At 38.4% G+C, this 14,896-nt stretch overlaps 1 protein-coding gene across 3 annotated transcripts in view; it reads right to left on the bottom strand.

The window, feature by feature from the left end:
• Positions 1-289: 289 nt before the first annotated feature.
• The window catches only part of chrna6 (cholinergic receptor, nicotinic, alpha 6), a 26,313-nt gene continuing 11,706 nt past the window's right edge, over positions 290-14,896 (bottom strand). Inside the window, exons 3-9 of one of the 3 annotated variants that reach the window (XM_035953942.2) lie at positions 13,727-13,866; positions 12,664-12,708; positions 9,515-9,624; positions 7,966-8,173; positions 5,701-6,315; positions 3,581-3,844; positions 290-1,122 (exon numbers count right to left, since the gene is read on the bottom strand). In XM_035953942.2, the coding sequence (XP_035809835.1) occupies positions 997-1,122; positions 3,581-3,844; positions 5,701-6,315; positions 7,966-8,173; positions 9,515-9,624; positions 12,664-12,708; positions 13,727-13,866 (1,508 nt within the window). In that variant the 3' untranslated portion in view covers positions 290-996. The other 2 variants (XM_023282579.3, XM_055009499.1) reach the window with 2 other exon arrangements.

Genomic DNA, 14,896 nt, shown 5'->3' with positions numbered 1-14,896 from the left:
AGCTTGACGAATCAGACTGGGGAGTGGGTTTGACAGTCATCAGTCAGCTCTGTGGAAAGCTGCTGCACAGTTAAGTTCTGTGTTGTGTCATGTCTACTGGTTGTGGGGAGTTCCCAGTTCACTAACATCTGTTGGATGTTCAGGTTCCAGTCCTGAAGGACTACTGAATGTGTCGAGTTTTGATCCCAGCCGAGCTGTTATATAAGTTCCTTTCAACCGTGCAGGAATCAGCACAAGGTCAAAACACATTAACTACATATTTGGACATAATAAATTTAAGACCTGAATCTGACTTTTTGACATCTTTATCATGAGAAAGCATTTCCATGAAAGCAGCATGTAAAATTTGCAACGACTACAAAAACAGAGCTAAAACCCATTGAACTGCACTCCAGTTTCTACATTCTGGCTTTGTATTGCAAGCAGTAGCTGCATTCTGTTAGATAATCCCTGGAGTCTATAACACAACTCAACACTGACTCTAATGATATTCATGCTACTTGCTGAGGCTGAGCTCCATTTCAATCACATATTTAATGCATTCAATTGTAATAAGATTTATTTCATTGATTTAAATGTAAATATTTGCAATAAATGCACAGAAGCACTGAGTAAAAGTGATGTTATTTAATTCCTGTAAACAGTGGAGTAGAAAAAATGTATTTATTTTTTCAAAACAGAAAACAGTTCATAAGTAGATGCTGCCACTACTTTATGTGATTATCCACAGAATAAGAGCAGTACCCCCTCTTGTAGGCATTATGTAATATTTTAGGTTAAAATAAGAAGCTTTAAAAGACATAAAGGTTTACCAGCCTTTTTAATCTCAACTTCTCTGCTTCTTTCTCTGCAGAGGGCAGGAAGCAAAACCAGCACACCGAATAGTGCCTTAGGACTCAATACCCTGTCTTTTCATTTTTGAGAACTGAGAGTTCATTCGTCACTTGCTCAGGATTGGTCAGTACAGGGTGACAGAGAACCCTGATTGGTTAGTGGTTATGAGACGAAGCCAAAGAGAGGCTGGATGAAGAGGCCCATGGTTCCCAGGACGCACACGGTGACAAACACCCAAAGGAAGATTCTATCAATGACCATGGCAACATACTTCCAGTCATCCTCCACCTGTGAGTAAAGGGTGGGACAAAACAAAAAACAAAGTGTGAGAAGACAAAAGATAGTGTCCGTTGTGACAAATAAAAGATGAATTGTGAGGAGAGTTTTTTTTTTTAAAGAACAGGTGAGGAGGCGTGCACAGTGACAGAGAATTGAGTGATTCAAAATGTCAGTGAGTTTGAGGTTGCAGGAGTCGATTGGGTGAGGTAAGGATTACAATGCAAGAATGGGATAAAAAGGGAAGAAAGAAAAGAAAGAAGAGAAAACAGTTGAACGTTTCTTGTAAGTCAACAGAAAATTGATACATAATTTACACAGCAAAAAATTACTATGATAATCACATTCAAACCACAGCCTCAAAAGGAGCGACAGGCGTTTTGACAAAGCTGATTGAGCCACGAGTTTTGCATATCAAAGGCTTTTTCTACCCCTTTGGGAGATTCCACCCTCTGTATTTCTAACAGACAGAGGGAGGAGGGAAAGCTCTCAGCTCAAATCTAAAATTATTTGGTTCTAAGTTACACTATTGTTAACTCACGGAGCAGGTTAGGTTCTGCAACCATGCTGAGAAGAATTACAACACAACTCTCCCAGGCCAGCACTGTTTTTGTTAGTAGGAAGTGGGTTTGCAATAATGCATTATGCATTAGTGCGCCTGCTTCTTGTGTGCTGCATTTGAGAGATTTATAGAAATACTGGAATAATAAATGTCCTTGGTGATATGATTTCAAAGTTCAGTAAGCTAATTCATTTTGTAAGATGGAAAAGTGAAACTGCGCTTACAGTAAAATGACTGCACTTTGTATGTCTTAGTTTTTCAATAGAGGTAAATTTAACACATTATGTGTAATTGTTGTGTAACGTAATGTTTTTTTGATAATTTTACAATTATTTTATAAATGAAACATACTATTTAGTAAACTAAAAATTAAAATGAATTATTATTGTACAGATATTTGCCATTATTTGCAAGAAAAATGTGGAATATTGAGGTCTAAAAAATGGTTAATTGTTATCTCTCATTTTATATATATATGTTCCCATTTGTAAATTACACCAATTATCTGTCTCTATAAAACTATACATAATGTCCACATCAAAAAAAATGTAATTAGATTTTTGTAGTCTGTGACCATGAATGAATTATGCAGCTTTACTGTCTTTAAATCAGCTAAATATATTTTTACCGAACAGATATTTGCTGTTTTTTTCACTGAACATTACAGCATTCCCCCATTTTAAATATTTTTTTCTTTCACAATTGCTGCCAGATTTTGACCATTTGTTTTATAATGGATGTGTTTTTTTGTGTGTGTATGTTTGTGTGTGTGTGTGTGTGTGTGTGTGTGTGTGTGTGTGTGTGTGTGTGTGTGTGTGTGTGTGTGGAAAATAGCAGGAAAACTGCAAGTGTAACTGCTTGCATTATTGGTGACTGCATCAGGTTTAGATTTATCAGTTGTATGACCTTGACACAGGCCTGTTTTACTAACAATACTTTGATGTCACAGTATGAAAATCTCAAAAGTATAGATTAGAGCATCGGTTTCATGACCTTGGGGCATCATTTATTACTATTGCATAATGAATGATGGATAAAACTGGACCTTATTTATGCATACGCTGGGATTTTTATACAAATAAACTTCATGGGAGAATGTGCACAGCTGAAGGGAAACTCTGTACATTTGTGAAACCAGGAAACTTGGCAACAATGATGGCAAAGTGTGAAAATAATGCAGATGACATCCTCAAACTACGTATTTGGATATGTACATTATCTGATTAAACGCAGCCTCAGCTTACCATAACCAAAATCAACAGCCCATGACAATGAGTTAATAAACCTATCAGATAGAGCCACACTGCTGGATTTAGACAGACAGACCTGATGGATCTGTGCAAGTGCTGCCCACTGTTGTGTTTTTTTTCTACAGTGTCCAGTTTCCCAAACTGCCACATTTAACTGGACTCCTATTGCAAGAGCGAAATATATGTGAAACTCCTCACAAATGCTAGACAGTCTGGCTCAACACGAGTCATTTTGTTTGACGTTTTGCAGAGCAGCGAACAGAAGACAGCCATGTATAGCAGTACTGAGCTCATTCAAGCCAGGTGTATCATTAATCTTAATAATTTGCAGGTGACAGTGGCTACCACATGCAGCCTTGGTTCCTCAAACCACTTTACACACCCACAGAGCAGAGAGGAAAGGCACTATAATGATGCTCACACTCATGCATAATGGCTTCTTTCAGTTATAGGTTTTTATTTTACTTTCAGGCTTTTACTTGATAATATGACTCTACAAGTAAACCGAGATAACCTTGAGCGTGGGTCAGTGAATGTCTTGAAATACATTTTATTACGGGAATCCATGTTTCAAGCCTGCGTTGGATATGATGTATTTTACTCCTCTTGCCCACTGACATTCAGATCGATCAGTTACAGCAAAATAACACAGACTCACCTCTTTGGCCTTGTTTCGACTCCTCATGTTTTCAGCGATGTACTTGACGCTCTCGATGGCCTGCTTGATCTCAGGTGACACCACAGAAAAGGCCACCACTGTGTTGATGCTCTGGGGACTCAGCTGACGCGTCATCTTCCCAGCGTCTGGTGTTTCGGGGGTTTCGTGCTGGCAGGGACAAGGGCATTTCTTTCCAGTGCAGCCCTCCACCGACGAGAACTTACTGTCCCCAAACTCCAGACAGTTGAGGGATCCTCCTCCAACCTGCTGGGGATTACAGCCAGAGTTCAGACTAAGCTTCACATTCTTCTTCACCTCATAGTAGGCAGGTGTTTGGTAAAGATTTTTCTTATCCAGTCATGGTTTAGATGCATTCGTAGGATCTTTGCAGTAAAATATTAATAAGGTGATATCAAAGAGATATGGAGAGTAAAATCTTTTTTTAAGTAAATCCTCTTCCCAGTATTTCTCGTAAAGAATGTATTGAAGTATTGAATGCAGTACATATTGCATATACATTTTGTGTGAGAGCATAGATTAAATTCTTTACATGTTAGACCCCAAGGTTTTTTTTAAAGCAGCTGGTGCAACAAGCAAGATATCAAATGGTTAAATATACTCTCAAATTGTTGGTTGCTCCATGGTTTGCCTCTCATAAGAGGGAATACAATTTAAACGGAAATGTGTTTTGAGTAGCAAAATAAGAAGCTGTTTATTCACTTCCATGCTATAACTGCCTGGGATCTTAACTACCAGTAAAGCAAGCGTGATGAAACTTTAGATTCATGAGTGTGTATTTTTATATGTAAAGCTTCATGTATTTTGTGTGCAGAGACTCTTTGGCCGAGTTGCTTTTCAAATAAACTACAATTGAAGTTAATTAAATTTGATAGCTGCTCTAAAGAAACTCAAGAAATAGGCAAAAGTTGCTGAGGATGCAATTAAATCAAAACTATAGTGTATGGTGAAAACCTGCCTACGTCTTCATTGATTTAAAAACATCAGAACTGCCTGAAAGTAGCTATGGAAAGATTTTTTAACTTGAATTAATTGATTTTCTCCTACTTAAAGGTGGGAGAAACTACTTGTGAACACCACTTGTCATTGCTTTTGAAATCTTTTGACAGTTGATTGTTTACACATCCAGCAGTTACAGAGAAGCTCTAGCATTATTTTGTTTTTGTCTCCATTCACTCTGTTTTTGCTCTGTTTTTGGCTTCTACCTACTAAAAGCTTCTTTTTGTTTATTAGCTACTAACTAACTTTTTTTTCTGCCTGCTGCAATACCTATGAAAGGGGTGAGAGTGAATCAAAGCAGTGATATTGAAGCCAACTATAAAGCCTGATAAAGCTGTCAGGAGCTAATCTTAAAGCTGAGGTATGCATTTTTTTGGGAAATATTTGGCAAAAATTTCTTACTGACCTTTTAGCATATTGTATTTCAAGTGATCTAAAAGGAAAGTGAACTTCGGCTCCTCCTCTTGGCTCTGTTTTCAGGTTTTGGAAAATACAATCTTGACAGGAAATTTTGGCCAATCACATGTGTTTTCACCCAGATCCGGTGAGAGAATATAAAGAACAAAAAAGTCTGCAGTGAGAGTAGTTTGTGGTGGGTTACACAGAAGAGTTTCACTTGTGAATTCTGAGTGAAACCACTATTGAATGTTAACTTTCAACTTGACTATCTTGCAGAGTGTGTGCATAGAAGGGACTTAAAACAAAAAGGGACGAGGTGCTGGAGGAGGGCTGCATATTTTCAAGTGTCCACATATCTGTGTACTCCAGCTTTAAGCGCATGGTTAGTGACACTTGATTTGGTACAGTGTAATGCAGTGTTCTTCTAAAAGAAACTGAGCCTTAGAGCAGTGCTACCGCTGAGCTCAACATTCCGCCTTGTTCATCTACGGTCTTGTCCTAGCTTGTTCACGTGCAATCACTGAGATAACAGCTTTCTTTATTGTAACCTAAATGAACTATGACAAAAAGGATCAAGCAGGTTAAGCACTGAAACCTAAACCTGTACTCTAGAGAGGCTTCTGCACAATTAAGATGCCTGTGGTTTACATAGCAGGTCCATTTGCTCAGGTGGACCTCATGTTTGGATGACGGGGGCAACTCACCTGCATCAAGCTATTCTTCCGCTTCTTCCCTCCTTTTCCTCCTCCGCCTCCTCCTCCCCCTCCAGCTCCTCCTCCTGCCTCCCCACTGCCGTCCAACCCCCCAGCCCTGCTGTCTTCATCAATCGGTCTCCGCATCAGCATAATCCTCGGCAGCACTTTGAGAAACACCGAGCGCACCCAACACGGCATGGTGTGGGTCATTGGCGTGCGGTAGTGTACATTCAGCACGAACACAGTAATGACAATGCTGAGTGTGACGAAGATCATTGTGAAGAGCAGGTACTCTCCAATGAGCGGGATGACCAGCGATGTGGAGGGGATGGTCTCGGTGATAACGAGCAGGAACACAGTGAGGGAGAGCAGGACGGAGATACAGAGCGTGACCTTCTCTCCACAGTCAGACGGGAGATAGAAAACCAGCACTGTGAGGAAAGAGATGAGGAGGCAGGGGATGATGAGGTTGATGGTGTAGAAGAGTGGCAGGCGTCGGATGTAGAAGGAGTAGGTGATGTCTGGGTAGATCTCCTCACAGCAGTTGTACTTGATATCATGTTTGTAGCCTGGAGCGTCAATGATTTCCCACTCGCCACTCTCCCAGAAGTCTTTCAGGTTCACCTAGGAGATGGATAAAGATCTTAGAGTCTGACCACAGAATGATTTACCACTAGAGCAGTTAGAATCAAAGTCAACTTACCATCCTAAAAATGGCCCTGTCAGTCAGTACAGCACATATCAGTATTTATTTCCTTTTTCTGGTAAATGTAACTTTGTACGAAAGTAAAACCGACTGATATATAGTGATTGAAAAGTGCCTATAAAAAGTATCCTGCTTTTATTGCTTTCCAGCATTTTTTTTTTTTTTGTTGCTGTTGGAATTCACTAAAACAAGACTCTTTAATGTCAAAGTAGAAACGGCTTACTACAAAGTAATATAAATTAAAAATGTAAACAGGTTTTCACCCCTGTCAAGTCACTACTTAGTAGATGTACATTTGACTGCACTTACAGCATTAAGAATGTGTAGAAAGGTCTCAGTCAGTGCTGCACACCTGGACAGTGCAATTTTACAAATTATTGAAGCTCTGTCAGGTTGAAGGGGAATCAGAAGTGAACAAACCTTTTCAAGTCTAGCCTCAGTGGGATTGAGGTCTGGGCTCTGACTCGGCCACTTCTGAGCATTCACCTTGGTGTCTTAAAACCATATCTGTGTAGCTTTGGCTGTATGCTTTGGGTAATTGACTTGCTGGAAAAAAAAAAAAAAAACTTCTCCCAAGTCACAATTCTCTTCCAGACTGCAACAGATCACCTTCCAAGATCCTCCTGTGCTTTCCTCCATTCATTCTATCCTCTACTTTTACAAGCATCCCCACATCATGATGCTGCCACCACCATGCTTCAGAATGGGGATAGTGTGTTTGATGAAGTGCAGTGTTGGGTGTCCACCAAACATAGTGACTAGTCTGATGATGAAAAAAACTAAATTCTGGTCTGTAATATGAGTTGGTTTCAACAGTGGCTTTTATTTTTCCATTCTCCCATAAAGCTTTGAGTGGTGAAAGAAAGGCGAAAGTTGGTGTATGCATAGTCTCTTTAATTTCAGAAGCTGAAGCTTGTAAACTCCTTCAGAGGATTCATAGGTGTCTTGGTGGCCTCATTCATTAATCTTTTACTTGCTTGGATCTTTAGTCTTCACGGTGTAGTTATAACCAGGAGTACTGATTCACCACTGACTGGACCTTTCAGTTACAGAAGCTTGTATATCACAATCACTTGAGACACATTTACTGCATTCAGATGATCTCCATTTCAGTAATTATTTGACTTCTACCAAAAATTGGCCTCACTTGTGTTGAATTAGGTTATTCACTCTATGGAGGGTGAATGCTGATTATTTCACATGGTATATGATTTGATTAATTAATATTACCTTCTAGAAATCTGTTTTCACTTAGAAATAAGAGTCTTTCTTGCAAATTACTGTCAGAAAAGGAAAACTTTTACTGGCCATAATTCGGTGTTGAAAAGCAATAAAAGCGGAAAATTTCCAAGGTGTGTGAATACTTTTTATAAGCACAGTATGTCCACATGCACCCCAACCATGTTGCCTGATCAGTTTTACAGTTAGTACGGGCCTTATTTAAATGTATAAAGCATTTAAATGCATGCTCTATCTAACTGAATTGTAATCAGAAGGCAGAAAAGAAAGAAAAATGATGAAATAGATAGTTAATAGTGCTACACTTGAACACAGTCACAAACACTGACCTTGGACCCAATAAGTACCAGGTCAATCTTGGCTTTGTCATAAGTCCAGGAGCCAAACTTCATGGAGCAGTTCTGATAGTCAAAGGGGAAGTAGGTGATGTCCATCGGGCAAGAGGATTTGAAAATGGCTGGAGGAACCCAGGTGATAGTACCATCAAACTTCAGCAAGGCCTTGGTCTTATCCTCCACCAGGAAATCACCTACAGCACTGTATATGAGGTGTGTGTATGTAGCATCAGTCACATGCATTCCCATGGCAGACAAGGCATGAGTAAGTGGGTAAGTGGGTTTTGAAAAGGACACAAAAGTTAGAGGAAGGCAGACATGTTAAACATTGAGAGGAGAGGCGAGGAGAAAATGAAAGTGTGGCACAAAGGAAAGGAGAGAAGATAAAAGGTGAGACTACGGAACCAAGAAATTCAGCATTAGGATTAAAAGGGAGAGGGCAATGAAGCTGCATTATGTATTATTATGAAATGCAAAATTGCCTTTGATTATCACTGCGAGCCACTATTGTAGCGGAAAGAATAGAGAACAGCACAAATTAATCCTGAACAATACAGTCACATTAGCGTATTCATTTTAATTACGGTGTCAGCTGTTGTACACTGTAGCAGCTGACGATACAAAAAATGCTATTTATGTAAAATATAAATAACAAACTCTCGTGTCAAAATGCCAAAAGGGGTTTTTCATGTTATTTTCTTTGTCAGTGCTTTTCTAAATTACTTGTATGATTAACAAGCTCCAATCAGAGAAGAAAAATGTTATCACTTACGTTGTTACAGCGAGTGTGTTAGCAGCATTAGCATTTATTTGGAAAGGCTATTCTGATAACTGGTGATAAATGTACATTTACTGCTCGCTGTTGTTTTAGCTTTGTGTTCATTTTCAGTCAAACCTGTGGGATATACTTAGCTGCATTTTTTTAAAATAATGTTACTATGTTCACTCATAGCTAATAAATCTGTTTGTTGTTTTGTGGTAGGCAGTACAAAGAGTTTAGTGAAAGCTTTATTTTTTGGATGAAAACAGCTGCATGCTTTTTTCAAACAAAACCAGAACAATAAAGTTTGCAATAAATGCAAAAAAAATTAGCTAAAAGAAGCTAAAATGTGGAAAACTAAGAGGACTGAAAACTCAGTGTTGATAATTCTCATCCCTGGAAGTGACTCACTGCTGATAAAACACTGATTTGTGCAGATTTAGCACCTGAAAGAGATCGTGGTGGTCTGGGTTAAAAGAAAGCAATGCTGACAACTGGGATACTACATGGTGCAAAACACCTCCCTTTGTTTGCCCAACCACCCTCAATTACATTTTCTGAAAGGAATTTGAATCGACATACTATTATTATTTTAGGTTTGATTTGCTGCGGATAGTAACTGTTATAGAGTAATTTGCACAACAAAAAAAGAGGCATAGTTCCTTTTAGAAGTTTTAACACACAGTCAGCTCCATTGTTTATCCAGTGTCTAATAATTACTGCAATAGTGGTGATGCTTTCTGAGTTCATAAAATGTGACTGCAATGAAATCGGTGGTCTCACTTGTTATAGAGCACAATGTCGGGTCTCCAAATCTTGTTTGATGGAACTCTAATGAACTCAATCCCATCAAACTCTGCCGGCATCCATCGTAGCTTGTAGTCGTTCCAAATCTGAAGGAGAAGATAAGAAAAACATTTTGAGCATACTGGGGGGTCAACCATCAGTTTAATGTTGTGAACTGTACACCGCAGACAGAACTGGAGACATCCCCCTTCATGGGAATATTTTGGAAAACATATTTATACTGCAGGCAGAAATTCCTTTGATGTGGTACAGTAGAGCCAAGTAAGGATATTATAGAAAAAAAAATCTGATGTTTATAGACAGAAACTCAAGTTTTACTGAGCATCACAATGCTGTTATTACCCTGTCAAGGAACGCGGTGGAGTTATGTGACGATCAGCGGACGTTTGTCTGTCAATCCGCCTGTGTTGATACGTCAACTGAACAGCCTTGGCGGAGTACTACGCTCTCTGAGTGCTTTTCTAGTTTTTTTGGTGTGGATCTTCACATTGAGTCCCAAGTTTTCCATATGAAAATAACACATCCGCATGTCTATATGAAGATCAGTTCAGAGAAAGGGGAACGATATAAGCAAGTATCTCACTGACAGAAATAAAGGATGAGTGAAATAAGCGTTCACTGGTTATTCTGTCAACGTACCTGCAGGTAACATTTCACGAGGTGCAGATTCATTAGTCTTGGCTATTTGCATGTCATCCAAGATGAATTCATTCATTTGCAAGGCGGATTAATAAGCAGATATGACCTGGGAGCTGTTTAATTAACCACTTTATGCTTCATTGGCTTTTCCACTTATCTCCAGGGAGTTTACATTGTGACTGGCTGCAGATGCAATTCCTGATACGTTCAGGTGTTGAGCTTATTGTGGACATGATTCCAGCAGTGAGAGAAAAATCCTACCAGTGAAACCTGCTGGAGCATTTAAGGAATGCTTTAGTTTTAATGCAGTGTGACAGAAATAAACCGGGAGCTTGGTTCAACTATTTTCATGAACGAGCGAACAGTTCCTTCAGAGAGTGTAAGTTAGGGACCGTATAAAATGTAATGCAAAATGGTTCTAAAGCAGAATTATGCAATAATGTACATCATATGCCTAATGGGAAGATACTCTCACTTTTTGATTTATAAATAAATAAATAAATAAAATCCTTCAAGCATGAGCAATTTGTAATAAAATAGAGAATAATAACTTTAAATTTGATAGAGCATCAGGAAGAATAGGTGAAATAAATAAGATGTAAATTGTACTCTATTTACCATAAATTTTATGAACTGATGCATTACTATTGTTGCTTTTAGCAGATATTAAATTAGGCTATGTCATCATAAATCCCTTATTTTGTATTTCTTAATTTATTTTAAGATACTTGGGAATCTTACACGATGTGTTTATTAGAATCTCTGTTCACCAAGAGAACAATCATTATTAGGTTAGACCATTTCTTCAGATACTAATGGACTTGCAAGTGTCATCCTAAAACAAAAATAATAAAAAAAATAATAATAAGAGAAGGCTTCCTTTACAAGAATGAATGAATAAATAAATAAAATAACAAAAAATACGGAATCCAATAAATACTTACAGTTGTTTGACTTTTTTTATTCCATTGCATTCTAATTTATTTGGAGATATATTTCATTACTTAACATTTTATTGTTGACTTATATGTTCACAGAGGGTTAGTCTTATTTATATTTATATATTTACATTTAGATATTTTATATTTGATTTTATTTAATTGGCACTCTTATTTTGTGCAGTGTCACTTTAAAACTGGCCAGTTAATCTATTAAGTTGTCTATTTCATTCATAAAATTGCAAAACATCTGGTTTTTGATAATACCGTGATTTGAAACATGAACTTTAATGCTCCTTCCCACCCAAATGATTTTCATTCAGCCCCTTAGAGTACCTGCTGAGCATTGACTAATTCATTGGGGATAAAAGTGGAATTAAAATCAGAAAGTATGATAAAAACAAGGAAGCCACAGGTGCATGAAACTGCATATATAAAAATAAAGATTAAAGCGCAGAGATGGAACGAGGTAGTAATAATATATATTATTCACAGTTAAAGAGTTGGAGGAATGGTGCTTAAAATGTGGCTCTGCAGTGTTGTGAAGACACTGCAGCCTATAATTGTACAACTTGCTGAAGATTACTTATTGAATGAGTCTTTACCAAATACAACTGTGGCTGCACTCTATGTAATACTGTTTAAAATGAAGTTTTCTTATCCTGCACATAAAAGCAGTCAGTGGAGCTTAGTTTTTAGGAGTTTGAAGTGAACAAATTTGGAAACCATGTATATAAAGGCTATTGCACAAAGAATGCCTTGCAGTCGTGCTGCAGAACAGTTGCAATGAAATCACCAAGGGGGGCTTTCTTCAATGGCTTCCACTGTAAACCCACCGGCTGTGATCCAGAGTCTTTATCAGCGACTGTGGTGTTGACACAGCTTCTCGTCAGTGATGCCTTGTTAAAAATTATCTGCTCAGCTGTTACCATCAACAAATAAGATCAGTCCATACGGGCCTCTCAATGTATTCTAATTGGAGAGCTCAGAGATCACAACATCTTTGAATCACATTTAATAAATAGCTGGTCATGTGGAGCAATTAGATTTAAAAAGGCAGCATTTATAATTTTTGGAGATTTTTTAAAAATAGAAATACAGAGAGAAAGATGAGAAAAGGAAGAAGGAAACAGAGCTAGAGGATATCAGAGAGATACAAATTGTTATTTGGGAGAACAGCTGGCAGTGTGAGGTCAGGAGTTCAGGGTCTGTGGCTATAGATCTGCTCAGCAGCAGCGCATGACTTACCATAATGCTAACATTGATCACTAGCTAATTCAAGTGTCTCCCTGAGATATCCCTGTTTTCCTGTTCATTTGTGCCCTCTCCTTTATTCTAACCATGTTCAAAATGTCAGTGATGTATGATAATCACACACACTCCAACACACACAAGGAGAGGAATCCAATATCGATGGCTGCTGGCACACATGACCTTCTTCAGTCTTCACTCAGCTGTCACTGCCCACCCAATCAGATGGAGCAGATCAGTAAAAACAGTTTACATATGCTGTGCCTGATTTTCATGTGTGCGCGCATGCATACTCACATGCCTGAGCCATAAATTTGTCTCCATGATTTGATTCACTTCATCCTGCAGAGACACAAAAAGGAGGAGAGCTTGTTAGCCAGGAGGACAATGTGCACGTGAAAGAGAGCGTGATGTGCACGGCCTGTGGAATATGACAAGATGATAGAAAAAAAAATACAGGCAGGAATAAATATCCACAACCTTTTTTAAAATAAATGGAATTTCTTCTGTAATCTTTGTCCTCTAAAGCTGGAGTTGATGGACTGGAAAGGTCGCCTGTGAGCGTGTTAATAATACATACAAAGGTTACAAATGTCACTTCTTCTATATCTTCCTTCTGAAACTCTTTTCCACTTCTGATTTTCAATCCTGCGATTCTCACAATTCACGAACCACCTACATGCCTGCATTAGCCGCATCCTGTGCACAAGCAGACACATGAAAATGGGTGCAGAGTAATGGGTGTTCATTCAGCGCCACCCCCACCCCGATATACACATCTTCACGCTCACCTTTAGATTAATCTCACCTTGCCGAGCAAGCAGATATAAAGCTACATATCAGTCCAGTCTGAAAAAGGCTCCTGCAGGCAATTTTCCCTTAATCTGAGGATTTCCATTCTGAGCTGAAAACCTCTTTTCACTGGGGAATGTGCAGCACCCCCACTTCCTCCCCACCACCACCTGAGGTAAACTTAATGTTGTCAAAGCAAAAGGAGCATCATATAACAATACCGTGGAACGTCTTTTGTTGTCTGTGAAATTGAGTAGACTAAATAATGATGGCATTCACTTTCCGCCTTTACTTCTCTCGTTCCACGGTTTATCTTTGTAGCTTTTCTGTTTCAAAAGCAGGAAACATGATGGAGATGCTTGTGGGAAGACGTTGCACAGTTCTCAAAGACTCTCATTTGTTATTGAGTGGATGGTAGAAGCGAAACTGTGTTTTGGACACGTTCATATTTGTTTATAAAACAATACTTTAAATGAAGAGTTTGTAAAGCTGCTGTAAACACCTTTGACATTGTGCTGAGCTGAGTGTTTCTGTATATGTGTGAGGGGAGGAGGGTTGCAAAGCTTACAACTTTGACCAGCTGCGAGATGGAGACCTCGAACTCCACAGTGACGGGATCGGAGACGTTCTCCACGGGTCTGATGAACTGGTTGTATCGTCTGAACAGCTTCCTGAACAGCCGGTCCTCTGCCTTGGATGAGAGACAGTCTGAGAGTGCAAAAATAAAGAAGAGAGGGCCAGAAGGATTGATTAGCAACTGTACAAATAAATATGAGAAAGGAAATTGTGTTTTTAACATGCAGAAAAAATGCAAAAAGGCATTAAAAATGTAACTGTATCTAAAATATCATGAAATTCTTTAACAATGATCAGTCACAGTCATCATCCACATTCTTTCAAGTCAATTCTAATCAACTTGAGTCATGTTATAAATAAGTCTGATAGGAGAGTGAGGGGAAAAAAAGCATCAGCCTCTTCCAATTTTGGTGAAGCTTCACATCAACAAGTCTCTTGAGTTTGTAAAAATATTCTGTTTAATAATATTTGATGAAGTCTCTGCAGATTATATCTCAGATTGTCAGAGCCAAAAGTCTACTTTGAACCAGTCTGCAACATGAGTTAGCTTTTAGGGTGTTTGTGTCTTTGAGATTGGAGTAAATAGAGTTATGGCAGTAAAGATGGAATAAATAAAGTTATGGCAGTAAAGATGGAAGCCAATGTTGAGTGTTAAATGATTGTATATCATAAAAGGAGTTTTTTTTTTTTTTTTTTCAATTTCTTGCACATATTTCTTGTTCCTAATCTTCTCTAAAAAAAAAAAAGAAGCTCATCTTTTCATTCTGGACACGAATGCCTCACATTGACCTTTCACCCTAATCTCCTGACTGAAATTACGGCTTTCAGTCTCACTGCCTCAATTTATTTTGGCTCACTTCAGTTAACCATGAAACCTTTTTTTCCCCCCATTTGCGCCAACACTTTCTATCTTGACATACCTTTCTAGACTTGCTTCTATTATTTCGCTTTTTCATTGTTGTTCATCTGCCTTGTCTACAACTTTACTGCTTTGGTTCACTCCCGGTTTTTAGCCATAGTATTATTTTTATCATCTAAAAAGCTATAAAAACCTCCTTTGGCAGACAGACAGCAGATATTTGTCTGATGTATCAATGTGCAAAAAAAAAAAAAAAGTGAATGTTGAAATTTTTTTTGTCGTGTGGCCAAAACTTTGTCAGAT

The sequence above is a fragment of the Amphiprion ocellaris genome, chromosome 4 (assembly GCF_022539595.1).
Source record: "Amphiprion ocellaris isolate individual 3 ecotype Okinawa chromosome 4, ASM2253959v1, whole genome shotgun sequence".
Taxonomy (NCBI): Eukaryota; Metazoa; Chordata; class Actinopteri; family Pomacentridae; genus Amphiprion; species Amphiprion ocellaris.
This window is presented reverse-complemented; position numbering and strand designations above follow the sequence as displayed.